General features: G+C 46.9%; 1 protein-coding gene across 3 annotated transcripts in view; it reads right to left on the bottom strand.

Moving 5' to 3' along the window:
- Positions 1-25,673, bottom strand: part of LOC135906852 (sodium-coupled monocarboxylate transporter 1-like) — a 114,956-nt gene that overhangs the window by 29,611 nt on the left and 59,672 nt on the right. For all 3 annotated transcript variants that reach the window (XM_065438460.2, XM_070538524.1, XM_070538525.1), the window contains 8 exons: positions 21,046-21,114; positions 16,953-17,004; positions 16,049-16,116; positions 14,497-14,577; positions 12,739-12,812; positions 8,033-8,173; positions 5,349-5,478; positions 2,617-2,705 (listed from right to left, as the gene is read on the bottom strand). In XM_065438460.2, coding sequence (XP_065294532.2) covers positions 2,617-2,705; positions 5,349-5,478; positions 8,033-8,173; positions 12,739-12,812; positions 14,497-14,577; positions 16,049-16,116; positions 16,953-17,004; positions 21,046-21,114 — 704 coding nt within the window. The remainder of the gene's footprint in view (positions 1-2,616; positions 2,706-5,348; positions 5,479-8,032; positions 8,174-12,738; positions 12,813-14,496; positions 14,578-16,048; positions 16,117-16,952; positions 17,005-21,045; positions 21,115-25,673) is intronic.

The raw sequence follows: 25,673 nt of genomic DNA, 5'->3' as shown, positions 1-25,673 counted from the left end.
GACTTGTAATGACATATATACGCTGGCTCAGCTCTTGTCTGGTGTACGTGTGTCCCCACCGTCTTCGTCATCTTGTTCTGTGTTAAAGCGATAGCGTTCTCCAGGTAATTCACCCACTTTGTATTGTTGGTCTGTCTCGAACTATAGGCCGGAGTGGGCAACTGCATGTAAGGAGGAGGGGAGTGGAGAAGGGAGTGCAGGTAGGGTGGTGGACAGAGAGGAGCGTGCCATTGGATGGAGCGCGAGATGACGTCAAGCCCGTAAGGGAAGAGGGAGGACAGAAGGGCACGCGCCTGATCAAAGCTGTGCTCCGTGACGCCATCGCCAAAAGCCGACCCGACTCAGTTGAGGTCATAGATCACTATCATCATTGGGTGTCGACGCGGAGCGAGGCTTCCTCCATGCCGCGGGCTATATGTGACAAATTTTGGTGCCGTCGCTTTTGACGGCGTTGGCTAGCATAGCGTCACTCAGCGTTGACGTGGAGGGAGGTGACAAGACGGAACGCCAAGCAGAAACGCCGGGACCTACACTCTAAGAAAAGGTTACACCCTTTAGAGTGTATATTTGCCACACAACAGCAATCGTCATCTGTCTTGCCCGCATTTCATTTCTTGAAAACGCTGCGCTCGCTACTTTCCTGTCGGGAATGCCATGTCATGCTGATAACGCGCATGCCGTTCGTTACTGGAAAGTACCGGGCTCGCCCCGTTAAAGAAAGGAAATGCGGACAAGACAGATGACGATTATCGTTGTGTGGCAAATATACACCCCAAAGGGTGCCACTGTTTTTAGAGTGTACACATGCCTGTTTGACTGCGATAACAATTATACGGACACTCCAGCTGCACTCGCGGCGTCGATGTCGTGTCACAACAATCTGCAGCCCGCTTTGGGCGTCGCAAAAAACGCAGAACTGGTGGTTCGCCGTACACGCGCGCACAGTGTTCCTCTGTCGAACACGACGCAGCGTACTGAAGCACCACCGTAAACCGTAAACGCGGGACCGTAAACGCGGGACCTAAAGATAAAAAAAATCTCCCTCAGTACCAGTTCAATCCAATACTAAAAAAATACCGGTAATGTTATGTGAAAGAGCCGACAAGATAAAAAATATTTATGAAGTGCCTGCCGGGATTTATCGCTCACGGCCAACGCCGCGAACGCCGACACCGACGCCGACGACACCGGCTTTTCTGCGACACAAGCTCCTTAACGCTGTCGCGTTAAAATATCCGCATACTCCGACGTCCTGCGCGATGATCAGACCGAGGAAGCAGCAGCAGCGGCCACCGAAGCCGGCAGGCTCGCGCAGCACCTAAACCCAGTGGGGGTGAGAGAGAGAGATACAGATGGCGCGCCGGCTTCCGAGAGCGAGGATGACGTGGCGTCGCCTCGGTGCCCTTTCTCCTCACGCAACACCTGGCGCGCTATCGTAAGCAAATGTTCCCTTTCGCCCGATCGAGGCGCGTGCTCGCGACGTGACGTCGCAGCCAATGGGAATTCAGGTACTTTTCGTTGCTAAGGTGTACAGGCGCCGGCGTTCTCGCTCAATGAGCCGTTTGATTCTTTCTCAAAAAAAAAGAAATACCTACAATGGTGTACGAGACTACAAGGGGAAACGACGATGCCGATTTTCGTTAATCACAATCACATGAATCCAACAAATAATGAACTCGGCTCCTATTGGCGGATAGCTGTTTTTCATTTCCCTTTGGCTTACCATTTATACACTTCAATAAAAAAATTGGCACTGACTGCACTAACAAATAACGTGTTGCGCTTGAACCTCTCGGACGGTGTTCAAACTATACGCGGTTTCGACTAACGCCGACGTGACATACGCGGAAGGAAAGAAACTTTATTTTTCAAAAAGAAAATTAGGCGAGCGTGGTTGGGCCCTTAGTCCAGGGCTCCACTGGCGCGAGCGGCTCGCTGGGCTTGGTCTAGGATAGCCAGTTGGCTCTCCTTTCCCTCGTCCGCAAGCCATGCCTCCCACTGCCTATTTAACATGAGTGCGTGGGCATTTATGCATGGGTAGTAATATGTGAAGGCCTTTCCAGGCACTCCCATGTGATATGTTGTAGTGTGGGTCTGTTAGAACATCATGTACAGACGTCCAAAAATCTAGCTGGGTTTACGCAGGGGTGCCAAAATTTCGGGCACCTTTAAAAGCTTTAATACGTCGTATAGAGCCTGTAATGACATCACACAGGTGCCACTTCGCTGACCGTAAAGAATTGCCCTAGTAAAATTACATCACTTTCAGGTTTGAGAAGACATATTATTTTGCGCTTTTAATATTTAATAGCCTGAGAATATTTAGGATAAGCGGCATGCGCTGTGAATGTTATGTCTCATGTCATTTGTTTGTCTGCTACCATTATCAACATTCTGAGGAATAATTTAGTCATGAACGCAATACTTGGTATGACCAACTTAATACTACGGACATATACGTCATGGGTTAACTTATAGCATACATGTACTGGAATGTATGCGGATGGCTTTATTACCTGTTGGAGATACAATGGTGTAGGATAACAAGTGCCCCACTAGTGACCAGAAAGTGATTATTACGAACAGCAGCTAACCACTGCACCTTTCGCAACTTACCTCAGAGAGCCACTGAAGACGGAAGCTACCAGGAGTCCCGACAGGCCTGGGTATTTTCCCATCAGGTCTTGAACAATGTACGGCATCAACTGCACAGACAAAAACAACAATAAAAAAAGTTTTGGTGAAGTGTAAGTGACCTCACCGTTGGCGCGAACACCAAAATAGCCAGATCGTTTCTAGGCGATCTGGCTATTTTTTAACTTGAACCGGAATACAGGTACAACGTAGCATTGAAGCATTGGAAAATTGTGCCATATAGCAATGGAGAAATTATCTCCTTGCATCGAACCATCGCGCCTTCCAGCAGGTAGCTAGCAAAAAATCTAGCGAGGAAGATCTTAGGTCCTTGGCCAACATACTCATTGCAAAGACGAACGTTACTGGCCCTTCAAATATTTCTAGAAGCGAGCAGTACTCTCGGAAAGTATTGAGAGTTTAAATGTGATAAGCACATTCTATGTTTTTCTTTTACCAGACTTTGCCCAATCCAATGCCTGGTTTTACATACCTTCATATGAATTTAATCCGTGATTTCTTGTGTGCCCTAATTTTAGCCAAGCTAAGTGACCGGACTTTGTGTTTACTTTAGTGCACTTAAGTGACTGGGCTTTGTGTTGCTGTGTACCTTAGCTGACTTTCAGTTATAGTTTGGCATTAGTGTACTTATGTGACTGGAATTTGTGTTGGTATGATTTCATTATTTTTATTGTGATTTATTCTTTCTTAAAAATCTCTATGTGAGAAGGAGTAGCCGGCTCCACTTAAAGGCGACAACATCTCATAAATACCATATAATAACAAAAAAGTATCAAAGCTTTTAGACTGGGAAGGATTAGGAGTGAGGATCAAGGCGAAGGGCTCAGCAATCTTCGGTTTCCAGATACCATTGTTCTATTCAGCAACACCGCAGGTGAATTGCAACATGAATGAATAGAATTTATTGATAGGAAACAAATGATTGAAAAGCTTAACCGAAAAAGTGTAGAAGTAGGGTTGAATATTACTATGCAAAAGACAAAGGTAACGTTCAATAGCCTGGCAAGGGAGTAAGAATTGATGATCGCCAGTCATCCTCTAGCCCTTTATTGACGAGTGTTACTTACAGGCAACACACCAGAATTTTTCTTTTCTCTTCCTGAGTTTCAGTATTGAGTACGAAATGTCTGGCTAAATGTCCTTGGCCAACACTGAATGACAGGCAGGAAGCGTAATTTGTTGCTTTAGAGCAGGAACAGTGGCCGAGAAACAAGCATGCAGTTTGGCACTCGACTCACTGTCTTTTCTTTTGAAAGCAAGGTCAGGGGAGACTGGCTAATGCAAGATATCCAGCTCCACTGGTGTCGCCCGTGTGAGTTAAAGCAAATGAAATCTACGCCTGTGGTTCAGATGTGTTGAGATCTGTCTATACAACTTGAAAACGAAGCCTTAGGTGGTTTGGGGTGAAACCCACTGCAGTTTTCTGCCTGGGGTTTTCCCCCTAATGCTCGAAAAATTTCTGCGAAATATATTTTCTTTTTGTTGATTATGCTTATTCTTGTTGTGTTTTGCACGTTTAGATAGAAAATAAGCACTTTTCTGGGTATTTATGTGTACCGTCCTTAAAGGGCTAGAGTCTGTACAGGAATACGTTTATCTAGGTCAATTGCTCACAGGGGACCCTGATCATGAGAAGGCAACTTACAGAAGAATAAAAATGGGTTCAAGTGCATATGGCAGGTATTACCAAATCCTGACTGGGAGATTACCACTGTCGCTGAAAAGAAAGGTGTACAATTATTGCATTCTACTGGTGCTAACATATGGTATAGAAAAAGGTTAACAAAGAAGCTCGAGAACAAGTTAAGGACCGCGTAAAGAGCATTGAAATGAAGAATGTTAGGCGTGACGTTAAGAGAGAGGAAAAGAGCGGTGTGGATCAGAGAGAATGGGCCTTATAGGCCTTCGTCCTGCATTGGACATTAAAAAAAAAAAAAGCTGCTGCTGCTGCTGATATGTAGCTGTCCTCCAAAGATACGTACCAGTCTTCGCAGTCCACGTGATCACGGTGTGATGTTACTACAAATATTAAACTCCGTGGTAATCTTTTTTCTTTGAAACATATTAAACATTATTTTGCTGTGTGTGCGCCATTAAACAAGCTTTATGTCCCAACATCCTTGCTCAAATGCCTGTGAAATGCAGAAATGATCTATGTAGGCAACTGATAAAGCAAGTGGAATAAAAGTTATTGCATTTGGGAAAAAAACTTTAAGGTCTAGATAATTCCTACAACCCATTTCAGATCTGTGTTCTAACTTGTTTGTTTGTTCTGCCCACATATTAAAGTCTACCCGCTCAAAAAACTAGATGTTCAAGCATCATGCCTTATGTAGCGGAAACAGATATAGCACTTCTGTAAAGATTCAACGGATGTGGAGTAAGGAAGGGGGGGAGGGTTTGATGCGGACAAACTCAACGTATTAATTATGCAACATACCCCTGCATTTAATAATAATAATAATAATAATAATAATAATAATAATAATAATAATAATAATAATAATAATAATAATAATAATCGTTGACAAAATTTCGATACTTGCTTTTGAGAAGTGACGGCTTAGTTGTCTTTTTTTTGCGTGTGTGTGGGATTTTCTAATGTTTGTTAATTTTAACGAGAATCTGAAAGCCCGAATGAGATATTCTGCTCCCTAAGTTCACATTACTTAAGCTGGCGTGGCGTTCTGTACCTCGTCCGGCTTTTTGATGTCTCCGGTGAGCCTCGGGTCGCAGTCCTTGTACACGGCGACCAGCGCCAGACCGGCCAACACCGGCAGAAACGTAGTGATCGCTGCCGCCGGCAGGTTGAACAGCACGGCGCTGTTGTCCGTTCCACCAGTCGATTGGCGTCGATACAGTGCGATCAAAAACGAAAACAAGGACTCACGTAAGTGCAAAGTCATTTCACAGTACTTTGTTGCGAAGTCCGAAGCGGACAAATCCTTCAAATAATTTGAAGCCGGTGACTTGTTCGAATTAATTGCCGCAAAGGGCGCACGTGAATTTTATACGATTCGAATGATTCATTCACTTGTGCTGAAATTGTCTACATGGCTGAACTTCCGCTGAGCTTATTTCCGCAGAACTGCAACATTTTTTATGCGAGGGCACCGAAATGGGTTTGTTTGAGGCGTTCCTTTAGAGCGAAAAGGAGGGCAATTTGGTTTTGTGTCCACTTGCAGCATGCGCTTAATTGTCACGGGGGCAACTGGGCACACGTTATAGGTGGACACGAGACCTCATTTTTCTGCGTCTCTAGCAGCCCAAGTCTCGCCACAAGCTGACCTTAAGATCAATCAATCAATCAATCAATCAATCAATCAATCAATCAATCAATCAATCAATCAATCAATCAATCAATCAATCAATCAATCAATCAATCAATCAATCAATCAATCAATCAATTATTGATGCCACGCCTCCGCCTAATACGTTGCACAACCACTTTCCCATGTCCACCTCCCACGCGCTACGTAGCAGGGCAGCAATCACAAGCCTTAGATTAGTGATTCGTATCTTGTCCACGCACCACTGACCCCGAATTCTCACTCGACACACACCTCGGGCAAGCGTGACGACGTCGCAACGGGTTATGTAACACGTTTCGATTAACAAGCCTTAAAACTAATTTCAGAAGACTTTGCTATTGGGCCGGTTGGTAGATTGTTTAGAAATTTAGAAACAGTGTCATGGAAGGGGAACATGAAACTGCGACACACAAGCATGCTGGCTTACTAATGAAGGTTTATTTTGCGCGACCTCCAGCTGTAAAGTCAGTGTTTGTGTGTGACTCACTTTCTCGTCCCAATTCATGACACTGTCTAAGTTTCGAAAGGCTTTAAAAAGCTTCGCTTGATTTCTCAATCTTTCTTTTTTCTGCGAGTTCTGCGAGTTGCGTGCGACGCTTTTGGTGCACTCTCGTTCGTTCACTCCTAGGAGCAGGGCACGCGTCCACTTCACCAGCATCGATGAAACGATGCGAAGAACGCACATTGGTTTTATCGGGCCCCATCAACATCCGCCCCTGCAGAGGCGCTGTCGCTTTGTTACTAAGACGAAAACGTGCGAGCAGGGCCGCTATCTTGTACACGTTCGAAAAGCCGACGTTCGATTTCACCTCACGCGATTGGACTAGATTGGCCGAGGCAGCGATATCGGCGCAGGCAGGAAAATCGCGCGAGGCGAAATCGAACGCCGGCTTTTCGAACGTGTACAAGATAGCGGCCCTGGATGAATGGTGCGTTAGCTTAATGACAGCCCGTTGGCCGTTTTTTTCTTTTTTAATGCATGCGAACGCCTCTGCGTGCTCTGCCCACTAACGTAGCTTCTTCGCTGCTGTTTCGTGTGTGACACCAATACCGCCCCATGCGGACACCTCTATGTGTAACGGGCTCGCAGTATTGCGTAAACTATACTGACTTTCGTTTTTGTTCGTCATAAATGCTTGGTGCACTAAAAAAAAAAAAAGAACACGTAGTTACGCCGATAATACCAAACAGTAACGCGGTAGCTGTCGCGACATTATGCGCAGAAGGCATGACAGTTTTGTGTGGGGTCGACGGAAATCGAAACGTTTGCACGCACGCGCTGTTAATCTCATTTCGAGGAGAACGACATTTAAATCGACACGACCTCCGCAACTCGCATGACGAAGCACTAGAATACGCAGGGTGTGTCGACGTCAGCGCCAACTAGGGTAGAGAAGTCGAGAGGGCGTCAGTCAATTTTAGCAGCTGGCATCGGGGGCGGGTTCTCCAAGCGCGGCATTGTTCTCTGCTAATGAATATAAGCAATAAGTGAGAATACTCTAATGAATATGAACCAACTAGCCCAACAAAATGTATTGATAATATGTTCTCTGCTCTGGCATCGGAGTTGGAAAGTGCTACAAATTGCCTGACTTAACCAGTCTTCGTCTAGGAATCTGTATAGTTGTCGAGTCGAAATTCTGAGCCACTGCGGATTTTTCATTTCTTTATAAGCTTCTCGCAAGGACCACTGTGATTCTTGCAACGCACGTTGGCGTACGTGCGTAGAAACGACCAGGGGAGTGAGCCCTCAGTAGCCGTCGCTGCTCATCCACCGCGGAAGCTTAGTGGCCTTGGCTGCGCTGCTGAGCTCTAGGTCGCTGGTTCGATACCGTCCGCTGCGACCGCATTTCAATGGGGGGCAAAATGCAAAAGAACGTCGGTGTACTTACATTTAGGGGCATATTAAAGAACCCCAGGTGGCCAAGATTAATCGGGAGTCCCCCACACAACGGCGTGTCTGATACTCACGTCATGGTTTTTACACGTAAACCACCAGAATTTAATTTAGTGTAGCTATCGCTATGAAAAAAATCCCTATAAAATGTTCCGGTACGGACTCTTACCGGCGTGCTAGCTTGGCCGATGGCAGGCTGGAAAGTCGCTGCAACTGCGTCTGGCTGGCGCAGTACGCCGAGCACCAACGCACCGACCAGGACAGAAGCAGCGCCCACGATGTGAACGTCTCATACGGGCTCAGGCTCCAGCTGCGAGCCACGGGCGTCTGTTAGTAGGCATTCCCGTAAGGCAGGCTTTTCCACTCATGCATGCCATTCGTAGCTCTGCCGAAGCTAAGGGACTCGTTCGAAGGCTCGAACGGAGCGAGGACGGGAGGGGAGCATGGGAAAGCGGCACGATATACTCTGCGCTCCGTTCTTAAAAGGTTTGTTTGATGTCCGCCGTTCTGGTCAGGCGATACGTTGCGCGTATGGGGAAGCGCACCTACGGAATTTCGCTGCCAACACGGAGGAAGGACACTAAGGAGAGGCCCTACCCCCTCCGCGCGCTAGGAGAAAAGTGTGGCGGAAATGACGTAGTAGGTTCTCATTTTTTGCTGCTTTTTTATTTTTTTTGCTGTATGGCCACACCTTTTGGGCCACAATGGCGGCGTTGTTCTGATTTTGAGCGCTCACACGTGTTGCTCTGGTAGGTTTCGTGCTGTGGCAAAGGCGCTGTGTGGGCGGATTTGCATTAGTCACCGTGTCTTGTTGCGCTGTGTTACCTGCACCGTGCTCTGCCGGATGTTGCGCGAAGGCCCGCGCTCCGCGCGCGAAACCACGCGCAGCGCGGCGTGGTTTCGCGAAAGATGTAAACAAGAGAGGAGGGTGGCACAAAGGCGGAGCATCGCCATGAGCAACGCCAACTTCCGGCTTCACTTTTGCTTCACAGAGTGACGTCAGGGCCTCTCCTTAGTTTCCTTCCTCCGTGGCTGCCAACGTGCCAGCCACTTGTCCAGCCTCTTCGGTGCGCTTGCACAAGGGGCCGGGGAACTGAAAGCGGTTACTAAGAGCGTCACCGAAGCCGACGATTGGATTAGGGTAGTTAGGCACATCGGTATTTCCTAAAGACCTTGTGAAACTTAGTTCGGTCTAGAGAGGCTGCTTAGTGGGTGAGCGACAAGGCCGCTTTTGCTAATGACTAAGTTCATTTACCGCATTCACCCTCCTGCTCAACCATTGTTGGCTGTACTGATCGTTGAAATCAAAACGAAACCACGCATGCTAACGCTTCCTGTTTGCACGTCATCATGAGCGCCGCATGAACACGAAGGCGAGAGCAGCAGCTGTAAACTCGATTCTTTCAAGCGAACAGTGAAAACTTTTCCTGTGCCGTAGGCAGCATGGATGATGGCGCCTTGCTGCCGCGTTGATAGAGAGCCCCTGTTACAAGGTCCTAGCGCGCTATGAGTCTAGCTTTAGATAAATCCCTCTTTAGTGGAGTGAGAGCCGTAATTGGCAGTGCTATATTTTTGATAGTCTAGGCACTGCGATGAACTGACTATTCATACTGCTCTTGCGACACATGCTAATATATATATATATATATATATATATATATATATATATATATATATATTTATATATATATATATATATATATATATATATATATGCCTATATACATATATATATGTGTGTGTGTGTGTGTGCGTGTGCGTGTTTACACAACGTACAAGCGAATTGCCGCCAATGTGAATAAGTGTATCGAACCAAAGTTTCCTTTATTTGCAGCGTCACTATACCGGCGTATAATTGTAGGCTTTAAAAATTCCCGTTTACAATACTTCTTTCTAGCTGCAATAGCGATATTGGATTTATTTTTCTATGGGGGTTTGCAAGAATATTTAACGCATTCTACCCGATTTTGAATGCTGTTCTATACAGCATGCACGCAGGTGCTTCAGAAATTTCGACTCCACCTACCCTCAAGTTCGCGCATACCTGCAAAACACTAGGAACGCCTTCGCAGACTGCGTGATAGTACCCACACAAAAAGTTCTGTGTTGTATGTATGTGGAGATTCTTTCGTGTTTTTAATTCTTTTTCTCTCTCTCTCACCTATCGCATCCCTTTGCCCATCACGGTACAGGGTACCTAACCGCAAATAATCTCTGGTTGAGCTCCTTGTCTTTCCTTCTCTTTCTAAACTGATGATGTTACCCTAGCCGTATTTCCATATACAGGTCTTTTTCGCGGTGTACCGTCATATCGCTCTTTATGCGAATCCTTTATGTGCTTGGGAAGGACATAGTGCGCGCTAAGGCTCTGCACTTTTATGCCTCTTTATGCGAAATGCCGGCGTTTTAGTCGGAGGCGTGACCGAATGATGGCACCAAATATGGCCGACGCCAAAGAGTAAAAACACGTAAAGAACACTCAAATTGACGTCCAACTTTTCAGGAAGGTTCGTGTAAACAAAGTTAATTAATGCCCTTGAAAAGAACATTAGGTAAATTTCGTTCAGGATGGGAGTCGAACCCGGACCTCCGGAGTGCGATACAAGCACGATTCCCCGACGCCAAGGTGGCTCCGTGGTGCTGACTAAATGTGCGCTTAACGCGTGCGTCATTGCGCACGTCACGTCGCAGCCATCTGGCTGACTAAATGTGAGGCCCAGTGCGTGCGTCGTTGGGCACGTGACGGCGCAGCCAATGGGCAGGAGGTGGCGCCACGTCATGATTGTGTAACATAGGTGCATAAAATAAAACGCCACTAATGTCCAATTGAATTCCGCTGAGCGGTCCATCGCGTTACGGACTTCTGGCCGGCAAGCGAAGCGCGTTGAGACGCTTGGCGCGTCTTGAATTTGGCCTTGTTGGGGGCGAGGAGTTTCGGAGTCGCCATCTGTCGGAAGCGCCTCCCTTGCGTAGTATGAGGGAGCACGTGGCGCGCTCCTCATAGGTTTCGCTTACGGCATTAAAAAAAGAACCACGCGGCAGCCCTCCTGGACATCTATGTAATTACTCTCAAAACGAGGGAAGTTTTTGAATGTCGATATAATATTATTGGGCAAACTGAAAGAACAGAATCGTTTACAGACGCTATCTCTTTACCGAATACGTACAGTGAACGCCACTGCGCGCGGTCGCCGTGATGGAGTCTCCCGAACCGGCTTCTAGCGTGAAAGGTAGGCAGACGCTGAGAGCAGAATATGTGAAATATATTCTTATAGTGGGCTGTCTGTATAACCAAATGGGGCATAACAGAATGACGCCTCAATGCAGCGATCGCACGGTTTCGCAGCGACAGACTGCGCGTCTGCATGCATGTCCGCACACAATGTTTTGCTTTCGCTGCGAGCGCGTTTTCGCACCGTGCCGTCAGCTTTAGGCTGCAGCATATGAACATTTGACAGTACACTAGCAACCATTGTTGCGTCGACGCTATCAGAGCTGTTCAAAAATAATTTCGTTATAGAGACTTCGACGCCTACGGTGACTGTGATGTGCCGTCGCGACGATTCAATCTTTTTTTGTCTTATAAATTCTTGGACATTTCAGTATTATTTCTAGAGCTACGTCGCACTGTACGTTTATTGGTCTTCTCAGCGTGCGATTTCCCTCCGCTGCTTTTTCGTAATCCAGTGCATTAATTCATAGAAAAACATGACCATATGCCATACCTTTTTTAAATGTGTGTCTTACCGCTCCCTTTCCGTTCCAGTGAACTTGCCAGTATCTAGACTCAACAACTTCATTGACCGAACCGTCATGACATTAGCCGCGCAGCAGGCGCGGGCGAGCGTCTCAGTACGCGTTTTCTGCTACCGACCGAACATCGCAGTCACGACGCCGTAGCAGAAATCTTCCTCGCGTCTGTCTTTGCTGCATGCCTTAGTTGTAGCCGATGGCTGTTTGCCGGTTCTAAGTTTCGCCAGTCAAGCTTCACGCAGCTCCTTGCCCTGCGGCTACATGTGAATAAGGCTGACACCGGGCTCCGTTGCGTACGTCCGGCACTGCGGCACCGAGCAGTAGCCTACCATGCTGCACGCCTCCGAAGGCAGCCGACACCTATTATAGTACTTTCAAATGTTGTCAAGCAGACACCCAAGGCGGTAAAGCCTCACCACGTAATCAGGACCGCAGCGCAGGTGGGATTTTAAACTTTCGTTTTCAGCTCGCTTCGGCGCTTCCGAAGCAGCCGACATGGGCGCCGTGTCCACGTGATCCCTCATTCCACGTCACGCCGACGGTGGCGCCAGCTTTGCCAGTGGTGGAGCTCACCCGCATTACCGAGGCGCACTTCAAATGCAGGCGAGCGCTGGCGTGGACAGTGAACACGCAAAAAAAAAAGACAAAACACTTCTTCAAAGCAACTACGTTTCGCATTCCCACACGTAAGCAGTCTTTGGTGGCTATGCCCAAGTTTTTTATTATTAGATGTGAGCAAAAAGTGATTCAAAGTAGCGCATCATCTTACATGTGTGCGGCACTTAGCTGCTAATCACAAATTAATAAAATATTCTGTAGAAGAAATTCTATGTACAACCTATAGGAGGTCATTTCTGTGGCAAGAAACAAAAGGCAGGAGAGCATGAGTAGAAAGAGGAAGGAGTTGTAAAAAGCAGGACGTGATAGCAAGCTTTAGTTGTGATTAACTACCCTGCACGGAGGGAAAAGATAACGGGGTTTAAGCATGAGGTAAGCAGCCCAAAATTGTGGAGGTCCGCAGACCTCAAGGGTACGGAGTGCGCATAACACGTCACGGTGACGTCACAGGCCCCTGGAATTGGGGAGCCGGCACTGCTCCGTTTTTTCTTGTTGCGTGCTTACTTGAATATTGTGATCCGCCCTCCCTCGTCGGCCAGTCTTATCATGTTGCCGAATCCTCCGACATGCAGTGCGCCCTTTGCAGGAGAGGGAGAGAAAAAAAAATGGCTGTGGCTTAGGTAAGGTTAAGCCCAGGATGCGAAGCATACTAGCCTTTATTTTAGTTGTTGAACCACTGTTTAGCCTGGTGAACTGCTGTTGCTTGGCTATATTTGGTTCGGCTAGACGAAGAAACAACTCATGCATTACTGCTTCGCCTTCAAGAGTGGAACGCGACAGCGTTCCCGTCGACCCGCCAAGGGGTGTAAGACAATGGGCTACAGGGCAGCGACTACGCGCCCCGCATTGGACGCGGTGAGCGCCGAGCAAAGCAGCGTTCGGCGCGGCAACGAAATGTGCGCCTGAGCAAGAGACGCACGCCTTAGAAACAGCTCGTTTCTAAGCCAACACCGCATTCACTAGAGGCGCTTTTGTACCGCTTTGAAGCATTGTACTCGTGGCTCAGTGGTAGCGTCTCCGTCCCACACTCCGAAGACCCTGGTTCGATTCCCACCCAGCCCGTCTTGCAAGAGTTGAGCCAAAGCCACTTCTCCTCTGTCGTGACGTCACGGTGTCACGTGGTTTCAAGGCGACACCGCCGCGCCTGAGGAGCTGGGTTGAGCTCTCGTAATATGCTTCGCATAAAAAGAGAGAAAACAGGATGGCGAGGCAAGTGGTGTTTGTTGTTCTTTGCACCGAGTGGTACGTGACAATTGCAACTGCGAGAGGTCGATGTCATGGAAACTGCAGTCTGAAATTGCGACCGCGGGTCGCCGACAATAGGCGGCCTCGAGATTATAACGAGAAAGTCTGTACTGAAATGGTGTAGTAAGAAATGTGCGTCGCTGCCTATTATCGATGCCTATTTGTTTGCCGTTTACTTTTCGGAGGGAGCTTAATTGTGAAGTGGAAAATAGGAAAAAAGTATATACAGAGTGTTTCAGCGAACACTTTCAAAATTTTTAAAGGTTGCCTGTGGCAGATAGCTCAATTCTAGTGCATGAGCCGGTCTATACTCGAAGCGGCGGACACTACTTGCACAAAAAGCTGGAATGCAAAATTGACTAATTAACAATAACTCACTAATTAACTTTCTACTTAATTATCTTATGATCCATACGGCAATTTACAGATTCTAGCAGTGGACTTCGCAAGGCGGGTTCATTCATCGACGAAACAGACCCTCCTTTTCCGACCAGTTTCCGTTTCAAGGAGCCTGCCAAGGTGAACTAATTGTTCGCGTAGCTCCCACATGAAGTTCCCTATTCAAAATTTAATGGTTGGGATAGGTAGTGTCGAGGACGGGCCCCAAAGTACTCATTTACTGTAGCCACCAATTGTTGATAATAAGAAAGCTAATTACCGAAACTAGATAATTACGCACATAAGTGCGGCAATTGCTTTGTATCTAGAGGTCGCCAATCTGTACACTCGAATGGTAAACATAATATTACCGTGCTTTTATTTTTCTTATTTTAAAAATTTGGTGCAGCTAAAAAAAAGACCCTGCACATACACCGATGCCTCCTTTACTAGCATTGTATACACACACGCAGTTCTTGTGCTCGGCAGCTGAAAGGTGGTCGAACACAATAACGCGTGGCGTGCTTTCGGTCTATGCGCGTGCAAATCAATTACACCGTTACTTTGCACCAGCGTGCACTAGTGGGCAGATGAATGGACATATGTACGTACGCGTAGAGATTAAACGTATACACACACCGCTGTAATGACCAGAATGTAGCTGGCGTAGATCAGTATCATCTGAACTGCGTCCGTCCACACCACCGCCTTTAGGCCTCCCTGGAGAGAAAAAAAGAAAGCACATTCATCCGATGTTCACATATATAACCGGCTTGCTCTTGTAGATGAGATGCAGTTTTATTGCTTTCATGCCCATTGGGAAAACGCACGTGAACGCATGCGAGGGGAGCTGACTCCGGACGCTTTTAGCGGGCCTCGATCCTGTGAAATCGTTAGCACTGCAGTCTTAAAGAGTCGCGAGAACTCTCATCAGCAATAGGTATAGAGCTTGGCATAGAGTATACAGAGGAAATGCCGCGCAAGGCTCACTATAATATGCCCCAGCAGCGTCCGAGCTCACATGCGTATAGTGATTGATTGATGGGTTATACTCGATCTGCTCTGACACTCTAAAGCTATTCAGCTGTGAGGCAGCTGCGGACGTCATCTCTGACGCAGGGAAGTGGGGGGATGGCGGGGGGGGGGGGACAGGAAAGAAACTGAAAACCGAACGTATGAAAGAAATATGTAACGCAATTAAGGCCAGCTGTTGCTACACGTTTACAGCAGTTAAGCTCAGTTCCCCCTCGTTGGGCTGTCAAGCGATATCACCCGCAGAATGTTGTGGGCGATTTACATTTTGCGGATCTTTCGTCCACCCTCGTCGGCGAATTTAATGTACGCGTATCAGACGTGCGTAGCTCTGTGTGGCATACTGACCTAGCTTGAAGTGTCGTATTCCAACACAGCTCTCACGCGCGTTCTGATTGGCCAGCGACGAACGATGACGCTTTTGCGAGTGATCGAAATTTGGACTCGGAGTGATCACCCCGGTGGCCGGGGAGTTATTCATTGAATTAAGCGACAGTCGGAGGGTGGGATTGCTCTCGTTCTCTCAATCGAAACGCCCCAGAGAAGAATAAGCCTTTAAAGGACCACAGAAAAATAGTTTGAGCTGTATCAGTAAGGCTAGTATTAGTATTTTAGCTGTATTAGCAAAGTATAATAGCAGGATCCTTCTATTGAAGGATTGAACAACAACAAGAACGACAACTGTGAGTTAGCGCCCGTCCTGTTTTCTTCCTCGTCTTGTTTTGCGCTATACCGTACCGGTTGCCCGATTGCCCGTTATATCCTTGTCTCCGTGTTTTCTTGCGTTCTCGTATTTCTTAGGCGCTCGCGAGCATATTCGTGAGTGTTTTATCTTTCCTTGCACTACTTATCAGTACTTATCAAACAGCACAGTTGCTCTTGCGTCAGGAAACCCTTTGTGACTCACTGACTATAACTTACTAACCCACTGACCCGACCCTATACAGACCGACCGACAGACCGAGCGACGAACCCGACTAAACAACCAACTAAATAACTAACTAATCAGCGTGAATAGGACAAGAACATTGCGTTCCGCAGCTCTCGAGATGCAGCGCACGAAACAAAACAATGTCTGCAACTTCAGTCGTCGAAGATGAAAAAGCTCGCTCCCGTGGAAAGTAACTCCCGATTGTGAAATGACTCCTTCGATACTTACGATGTTCGTGTAGAAGGTGCAGGCCAAGCCGTTCACGACGATGGAGGACCACACGGACAAGCCGGTCACTTGAAACGGCAGGAATCAAAGAAAAATGAAAGAAATAATGAACTCCATAAATGTCTGTATGAGTTCGACACTGCGGTACATCAGTTCTTTTTCTCCTCCCTGGTGCGTGCACCCAATGTCCGTATAGCCTTTCTGGACGTTTGAGTAGCAGAGCTGCTGCTTCAACAATGTGCGATTAAAGGTGGCAGAAAAGCTGCGAAGCGACTACGCACAAGCGTAATCGATTTGCGCACCCCCCCCCCCACACACGCGCACACGCACGCACACACACACACACACACACACACACACACACACACACACACACACACACACACACACACACACACACACGCACGCACGCACGCACACGCACGCACGCACGCACACGCACGCACACGTCTGAAACGTTAATGAGTAAATCTGCTGAATTATTTCGTGGACATAGAGATTCGTCGCTCAAGTATATAACGCGTGCCTCTTCGTTTAACTCGCATCAAGAGTTCCACGTGCTCTATGTGCTTCAGGCGATTAAAAAAAATGTTTGACCTAAAAATAAAAAAATAAAAGCATGGTACACTAGGACTGCCCGAACATGTCACCGCGTCTTCTTAGTCTGCAGTGCCGAAGCATTTGAGCAGGGCAGTTGGGGCACGGTATGAAGGAAAAATGCAGGAATATTGCGTCAAAAGTTGTGACGCAAGCACATGGATGAACCGAAACAAACACAAACATAGACAAGATAACTATGACCATTGGGCAACGTGCTTGCATTGCTAGAATAAAAGCAACATAACGACGTGCCAAACACAAGGATCAGATTACAAGAGTGCAAGGACAGGCAAAGAGGCCTTACCCGACGAGACTGCCAAGGACGGCCCGTACAACGCCACTCCTGTGTAGAGTACCTGCGACACGGGCATCCAGTTAATTAGGCCGTATAGTCGGAGAAGTATGGGAGAGGCATTTGCCTTGCAGTGGGCGTAACCAGACTGATGTTGTTGTTGTTGTTGATGATGATTATGATGATGATGCGCGTTCGCAAGGTCTTTCGAGCTATGCAATCTGTGCGTATGTCAAAGCTGCGCGCACAGCCTTGTCCTCCCAGCAAAAGAAGCCGTGACTCTGCAGCTCAGCTGGCTCGAGGATGCGCCATCGTCAGCCTCATGTGTGTCCTGCTCGAAAGCTCTGGAAGGGAGCCGAGCTAACTTTGGTTTCGGGTCTAACTCGTGGTTACCGCCACAATGCGTGCTTTCCGCTTTCTCTGCATCCAAAGTCGTCTCGCACACTTTGTCGCGATACTCGAGATATTACAGTTCGATTATTACCTGTCGCCGTCTGCTCTTGGTCCGCCTCTTGGTCCTTTTGCAAGTTATGACCTATTGCTGCTGCTATGTTGTGGCACCACAAGTATCGCTGCATAACGTACCACGCAGCTGCCCCTATGGAACTCACTGCACCCTGACGATGCGATACGATTATGTCTGTAACCGTGCCGACATACCTATGCCAACTGGTGGTGTCGGTGGTGATACCCATACAAATGGAGTCGCTTTGTTATAGTGGCACCCCCACACCTACTTGAAACATGCAGTGTCGAGAAAAGAAAGACAGCACGCATGTGCGACCTTGAAGAATCGCGAACGAATTTGCAGATAAGCTGTTCCTTTTGAGCTGTTGCAATAAGGCCTTCAGTTGCATGTAAGTAAACCAGATACATTAAAACGTTAGCCGCGTATGAGTTGCCCGCCTCAAACCATGCCTGTATACAATACCTTCGAACGGGAGGGTTAAGCAATTTTAAACACAGGTAGTAATTCATCCACACACATTTTACTTCGCGAGAACATTTGCCATGATGTTTCTCCTATTTTCACAAATTTTCACCTACGTGCAGCTAAATTTTTAAAATATAATTTCATAGTTTTTTTTTCTTGGTGGGGGCCCCCAAATGGAGAAATTGGGAGGGGGAGGAAGGGGGGGTCGGTAATAAAGGTACGTAAGCAAGCCTTCTGTGTCAGTATCTGAAAAAGAGATAAGAATCTTTGGTTTACGCTGTAACTATTGTAGTGCATGTTGTGATCATGCCTAGATACGTGTACGGTTCTTCGACATGCAGCGCTGAATGTTCTTTTTTTCTTTTTTTTGTTTCCGCTCGTTCGTTACATATTTATCGGTTCGTGCGAAAATAAAAATCTAATGCTTAAAGTAGCGCTGACTATTTGTGTCTGTTTCTTTCTACGTCCTCGTTCAGTCGCGTTTACACACTCCGTCGTGGATTTTAGCCAACTAGCCCGCCAATATCTTTTAACGTAGGAAGTAGGGGGCTTGGAAGGTTGCGCTCTAAAAGAGAAATGTCGCGGGAGGGGTAGGGGACACGTGCCCGGTGTGCCACCCCATATAGTTACGTCACTGTGCCAGTGGGTTAAATTCTGCGCCGTTCGTAAAACACACTTAAGACGCCCCCGAGTGCTTGCAAAAGTAATTTACTTCTAATGCGGCAGGTAAAGCGGTGGCGTAGTGGTAGAGCACCCGCCTCGCGTGCAAGAGGTCCGTGGTTCGAATCCCGGTGCCGGCAATTTTCCACCGGATTAAAAAAAATATCCGCGTGTTGATAAAATTGCATAAACGGGCCTGGAGCGTGGCCTGATCCCGGTGACCAGAACCGGTAACGCACTCCCTCACCAGAGCAGGATTGGCCACCCTGGTGCAGTACTTGGCCACAGCCTCCTATATGAACACAACAATCAAACCCCGGCCCTCAGTCCCCAGCAGCGGCGAAGCAACTGACCACGGCGGCGGTCAGATCTGTGACGCTGCAGAGGGTGCTAAGAATACCTGGCTCCGGACAGGCCGCCATTGGAATCTGAACCTGGCAACGTTTAACGTTAGAACGTAATCTAGTGAGGCGAGTCTAGCAGTGTTATTGGAGGAATTAGAGGGTAGTAAATGGGATATAATAGGGCTCAGTGAGGTTAGGCGCACGAAAGAAGCATATACAGTGCTGAAAAGCGGGCACGTCCTGTGCTACCGGGGCTTAGCGGAGAGACGAGAACTAGGAGTCGGAATCCTGATTAATAAGAATATAGCTGGCAACATACAGGAATTCTATAGCATTAATGAGAGGGTGGCGTGTCTTGGTGTGAAACTTAATAAGAGGTACAAAATTAAGGTTGTACAGGTATACGCCCCTACATCCAGTCATGACCAGGAAGTCGAAAGCTTCTATGAAGACGTGGAATCGGCGATGGGTAGAGTGAAAACAAAATACACTATACTAATGGGCGACTTTAATGCCAGGGTAGGCAAAAAGCAGGTTGGAGACAAGGCAGTGGGGGAACATGGCATAGGCACTAGGAATAGCAGGGGAGAGTTATTAGTAGAGCTTGCGGAACAGAATAATATGCGGATAATGAATACCTTCTTCCGCAAGCGGCATAGCCGAAAGTGGACGTGGACGAGCCCCAACGGCGAGACTAGAAATGAAATAGACCTCATACTCTGCGCTAACCCTCGCATCATGCAAGATGTGGACGTGCTCAGCAAGGCGCGGCAGTGACCATAGGATGGTAAGAACTCGAATTAACCTAGACCTGAGGAGGGAACGGAAGAAACTGGCACATATGAAGCCGATCAAAAGAGGGAAAATAGAGGAGTTCCAGATCAAGCTACAGAACAGGTATTCGGCTTGAACTCAGGAAGAGGACCTTAGTGTTAAAGCAATGAACGACAATCTTGTGGTAACTCAGGGGACCACTTGCAATGTATGTTCACTGACCTGGAGAGGCAAAGCAGAAGAGTGGGTCTAAATATTAATCTGCAGAAAACTAAAGTAATGCTTAACAGTCTCGCAAGAGAAGAGCAATTTACAATAGGTAGCGAGGCACTGGAAGTGGTAAGGGAATACATCTATACTTATGGCAGGTAGTGACGGCGGATCCGGATCATGAGACGGAAATAATAAGAATAAGAATGGGCTGAGGTGCGTTTGGCCGGCATTCTCAGATTATGAACAGCAGGTTGCCATTATCCCTCAAGAGAAAAGTGTATAATAGCTGTGTCTTACCAGTACTTACCTATGGGGCAGAAACCTGGAGGCTTACGAAAAGGGTTCTACTTAAATTGAGGGCGACGCAACGAGCTGTGGAAAGAAGAATGATGGGTGTAACGTTAAGGGATAAGAAAAGAGCAGATTGGGTGAGCGAACAAACGCGAGTTAATGACATCTTAGTTGAAATCAAGAAAAAGAAATGGGCATGGGCAGGACATGTAATGAGGATAGAAGATAACCGATGGTCATTAAGGGTTACGGACTGGATTCCAAGGGAAGGGAAGCCTAGCAGGGGGCGGCAGAAAGTTAGATGGGCGGATGAGATTAAGAAGTTTGCAGAGACGACATGGCCACAATTAGTACATGACCGGGGTTGTTGGAGAAGTATGGGAAAGGCATTTGCCCTGCAGTGGGCGTAACCATGATGATGATGATGATGATTATGATGATGATAGTTTGACAGGAGTGGCGCGAAAATTTTGAAACCGTGTTAGAATGGCGGAGCACGAGCAGTGACTGTGCGGCTGTGGTAGAGCGACTGTCGACTGTATTTGCGAGTCCCGAGTGATGCTGAGCCGAGTGCTTTCCCCATACGCCGCCCGAAGCCGAGGGCTTTAAATGTCCTCGCAATTCAAGGCACAGCTTAGCAACCCAGTCAGTCATTGATGGTTGTGTCACTTCCAGTTCACTAAAGACGTCACACATCATACGTGCCGGTTCGAACAACTGTTGTTCCCTTGAGCCACGTACTCGCTGTACAGCATTTGCAGTGAATTCGATTTTGTTGAAAACGTTTCTTGCCCGTTCCACTTCATTTACGACGTTCTTGTGTTACGTTTAGCGGGTCGTTAGAAATGCTGCATTTATATTAAAAGGAACAAATGAGTCTTGCACGCACCGTTTGGAGTATGAAGACGCCGGAGGCCACTTTCCTGATCAGAGTGGAGGTGTAGCGTTTTTCGAGGTACTGAAAGAAATAAAGAAAGAAAGAAACGCTTCAAGTTCATTTTTTAACAGATTTTACTGAGGAAAGGAGAGAAACTATTAAAGATCATTCGTCGACTCGTCGTACCGCGTGGTTGGCTTCAAATGACTCATGAGTGTGCTGTTTACCTTTCTTATTTTCTTACGTTTCTTTATACCTAAGTACAGCCTTCAATAGTTTAGTCTTTGCGCTAGTCCTGGAGTAACAAAGTTCAAGCACCGGTACTCTATTAACTTTCGGTCGCCTATGAACTTACGAAGTTCCAGGCGCTGTCGCAGAGTTAAGAGCGAAATTCATCCGGATTCCTCATCTGCTGCGTCCCTCATAGCCAAACACGCCGCGTTGGGATATGTAAAACCACATTAATTAAATCCAAATTGTTTGATTCACGTCGGAGCGACGTTGATTATGAAAGTAAGACTGCGAAGTACACCCGATGGCTGAGGTCTGCTGGATGACAGCAGAAACGAATATGGCGAGCAGATGACCGTTCTCCTTACATCGAACGTTCGCTGCGACAGGAATGAGTGCAACTTGCAGTAGCTCAATGCTCAACATCTCTCGTTGAGTTGCTCTGTAGCATTGCCTCACGCTAGGGTTTATGGCGCATGGTTGACGGTCATGCATTATTTGGCGCGCGTGTCTCTATAATGCGGTGAAGGCATGCTGTAGTCGTCCTCACGGATCATCCTAATTAAGTTGACTGCGGTACAGTCTCCTGTCCCAGTGATTTGGTATTCCCATCGTTCTGCTCTACTTGATCCAGTTTGTGCGTGGACATGTCCTATTGCCGTCACCTTGAGGTATTTTGCCACAGTTCGGTTGCGCTGCTTCTGCATTGGCACCTATGCTGCTTTCATAGAGCAACAGTGTCTGTCTTACGCATTATGTGACCTTACCGGCTTAGTTTCTTACTTTCATGGCACCACGCGTGAACAGTTACCCTTGCGGTGGCCAACAGCATATTCGTGGTGATATGCACTGGCAGCTTCGCTTGACGACGCGTGAGTAATGCTTAAGGGATTTGGTCACGAAGAGAGATGATGATGATATGTAGTGTTTATTGGCGCAAGGGCCAAGTGTGGCCAAAGAGCGCCAAGGCAGTGGTGACGAGTACTGAATGAACTAATGGCTGATGTGATGTGGCTGTAGAGAGGCCTAAAACTAAGAGCTATAAGTTGCATAAAATACACAAGGAATAAAAGTATGAGAATGGCTGAAGTAGGGTATGCTATAAGTATAGGATGTACAAGAATGGTGTAATAGTGTTACATGAATAAAAAATATGGAAAGGTGATTGTTGTTGACGAATAGCACAACAGCCTCCGCTGATCCCTTGAGTACAAGGGCCTGGAGGCATGTGCTAGAGCAAAGGTTCACATCGCAACAGTGGCTTCTCGCAAGAGGCCGTGTTACGAATTTCTTGCACAGAAAACGTGCAGCGTGTCAACATCGTTTAAATAGGCTATGGTAGATTGCATGTGAAATAGTGGTTCTCTGCCTAGAAACAGTGCCAGGTGAAGTGGTATACACTGACTGTATGCTAAAGGGAAGTGTTTTTTCCTCCCGACTAGTGTTTCGCGACATTCTAGGAAGACATGCTGAACACTGAGTGTCTCCCCGCATCTACTACATATTGGACGTTCACCGCCACTCAACAGAAAGTTATGTGTACCGTAAGTGTGCCCTATTCTAAGACGACAGAATAGGACATCACTTCGTCTGGACTTGGTCAGTGATGGCCAGTATCCTAAATGTGGCTTAACTGTGTGGAGTTTATTATGGGTTTCAGAGTCCCATTTATGCTGCCAGTAGGTTCTGAGTTTTTTCCGTAAGTATGGCTTTAGGTCTGAGACCGGAACGGCTGCGGACATGTTGGAATCTTTTGTATCTAAGGAGGTAGCAATTCGGTCTGCCAGGACATTACCTTCAATACCTCTGTGTCCAGGCACCCAGCATATCGTTACATGTTGGCCAGAGGCATAAATGGTACAGAGGAGAGAGAAAAGATCTGCAATTACTGGATTTGTGTGGTTGAAGCATGACATCAATGTTTTCACAACGCTTAATGAGTCTGTGTATATGACTGCCTTATGTAATTTTAACTGTTTAATGTGTTTCGCAGCCGACCACAGTGCATACGCCTCTGCTGTAAAGATGCTTGTTTGAGGGTGCAGAACATCAGACTCGGAAAAGGATGGGCCGACGGCTGCGTATGACACGCCAGCATGTGATTTAGACGCATCTGTGTAATACTCTGGACAAGGGTATTTAAATTGTAATTCCAGAAAATGCATATGAATGTGCGCCTCTGGAGCGTGCTTCGTTACCTCCACAAATGACGTGTCACAGTCAATGATTCGCCACAACCACGGTGGAAACGGCTTGGCAGAAGCCATTAGACTATTTTCGCGGATACGAACATCCATCTCCTCGCTCAGCTTTGTCACACGGATCGAGAATGGCTCTCTGGCTGTAGGTTTGTTATGAAAGAGTGTTGCAGAGGTCATATCGTTTATGGTGGGATAACAAGGATGGTTTTTGTTAGAATGTACTTTCAGGAAATAATCAAATGTTGAATATGACCGCTGCAGATCGAGCGACCATTCATTCGATTCGACGTAGAGGCTTTGAATTGGACTCGTCCTAAAGGCGCCGGTGGCGAGGCGGATACCAAGATGATGTACAGGGTCCAGCATCTTAAGAGCACTGGGTGTAGCTGAGTGATACACAACGGCACCGTAGTCTAACCGTGATCGTACAAGGCTCCTGTAGAGGTTCATGAGGCATTTCCTGTCGCTTCCCCATGTTGTATGTGAAAGTATTTTCAGGATGTTTATTGTTTTAAGGCATTTAGCTTTCAAATACTTGATATGAGGAATGAAGGTTAGTTTTGAGTCGAGTATTATGCCTAAAAATTTATGTTCAGTGTTGAGTGGTATGTGTTGTCCATGTAGCATAATATCAGGATCTTGTATCAAACCTCTCTTTCTAGAAAAAAGTACACAGGAGCTTTTGAGGGGGTTTAGCTTGAAGCCATTTTCGTTTGCCCATTGTGAGACCTTGTTCAGTCCGAGTTGTACTTGGCGCTCGCAGACAGCAAGATTACAAGACTTAAATCCTAATTGTACATCGTCTACATATATTGAATAAAACATTGAGGATGGAATGACTTTGTGGAGGGAATTCATTTTCACAATGAAGAGGGTGCAGCTAAGCACGCCTCCTTGTGGCACACCAGTCTCTTGAGTGAACAGCCTGGACAGGGCATTGCCCACTCTAACACGGAACGTGCGGTTAGTCAAGTAGTTTTCTATCGTATTTAGCATGTTGCCGCGTACGCCCATCGCAGATAGGTCTCGAAGGATTCCGAATCGCCATGTTGTGTCATAAGCTTTCTCCAAGTCCAGAAATACAGAGAGAAAAAATTGTTTGTGTATATAAGCCTCTCTAATATTTGCCTCAATGCGAACAAGATGGTCTATTGTTGACCTACCCTCCCTGAAACCACATTGAAGGGGATCAAGTAGACGGTTGCTTTCGAGGAAATAGATTAGACGCCGATTTACCATTTTTTCATATAATTTACACATGCAGCTTGTTAGTGCTATTGGCCTATAACTACTAGCTAATGCGGGGTCTTTGCCTTGCTTATGAATTGGGATGACAATCGCTTCTTTCCATGAGGATGGAATATGCCCAGATACCCACATGGAGTTGTAAAGGGACAGAAGTGTGTTCAATGTTTCTCGATGCATATTCCTGATCATTGCATACATTATGCGGTCACCACCTGGTGCTGAGTTGCCGCAGGAATTTAGAGCAGCCTTCAGTTCAGCGAGACTAAACGGACGGTTGTAAGGTTCATCTGCTGCGCATTTTCGTTCAAGGCGCTCTCGCTCTATGCGTTCCTTGAATTTTAGGAAAGTTGGCGCATAGTGTGATGCACTAGAAATATTTTGAAAATGCTTGCCCAGGAAATCTGCCTGATCTTTCATGGTGTCGCCTTGAGCGTTTACTAAAGGAAGCGGTTGTGTTTCCCTGCCCTTAAATCTGTTTACCCTGTTCCATACCTTACCCTCATCCTTGTACGAATTGATACTACATATGTACCTTTCCCAGCTTTCTCGCTTAGCACGTCGTCGTGTTCTCCTGCCCTGTGATTTTGCCTTCTTGAAATTAATGAGGTTCTCCGCAGTTGGAGAGTCACGAAGCAGGCTCCAAGCTTTATTTTGTTTTTTCCGTGCCTCTTTGCATGCCTCATTCCACCAAGGCAAACGACGCTTATTAGCAAGTCCGTTAGTTTGTTTTACGCATTTTTCAGCGGTGTCAATAATAAAAACTGTTAAATATGCCACAGCATCGTCTATGTTTAAAGAACTCAAATCAGAACTCAAATCACCGTACTGTAAATATGGGATCTCCTGAAACAGTTCCCAATCCGACGAGTCGATTTTCCATCGGGGAATCTGTGGAGGGCATTCAGCGCGTTTTGTTAAATTTAAGAGAATAGGAAAGTGGTCACTTCCGTAAGGGTTTTT

This window comes from Dermacentor albipictus, chromosome 5 (genome assembly GCF_038994185.2).
Source record: "Dermacentor albipictus isolate Rhodes 1998 colony chromosome 5, USDA_Dalb.pri_finalv2, whole genome shotgun sequence".
Lineage (NCBI taxonomy): Eukaryota > Metazoa > Arthropoda > Arachnida > Ixodida > Ixodidae > Dermacentor > Dermacentor albipictus.
The sequence above is the reverse complement of the archived record's forward strand: the minus strand, read 5'-3'. Positions and strand labels throughout refer to the sequence as shown.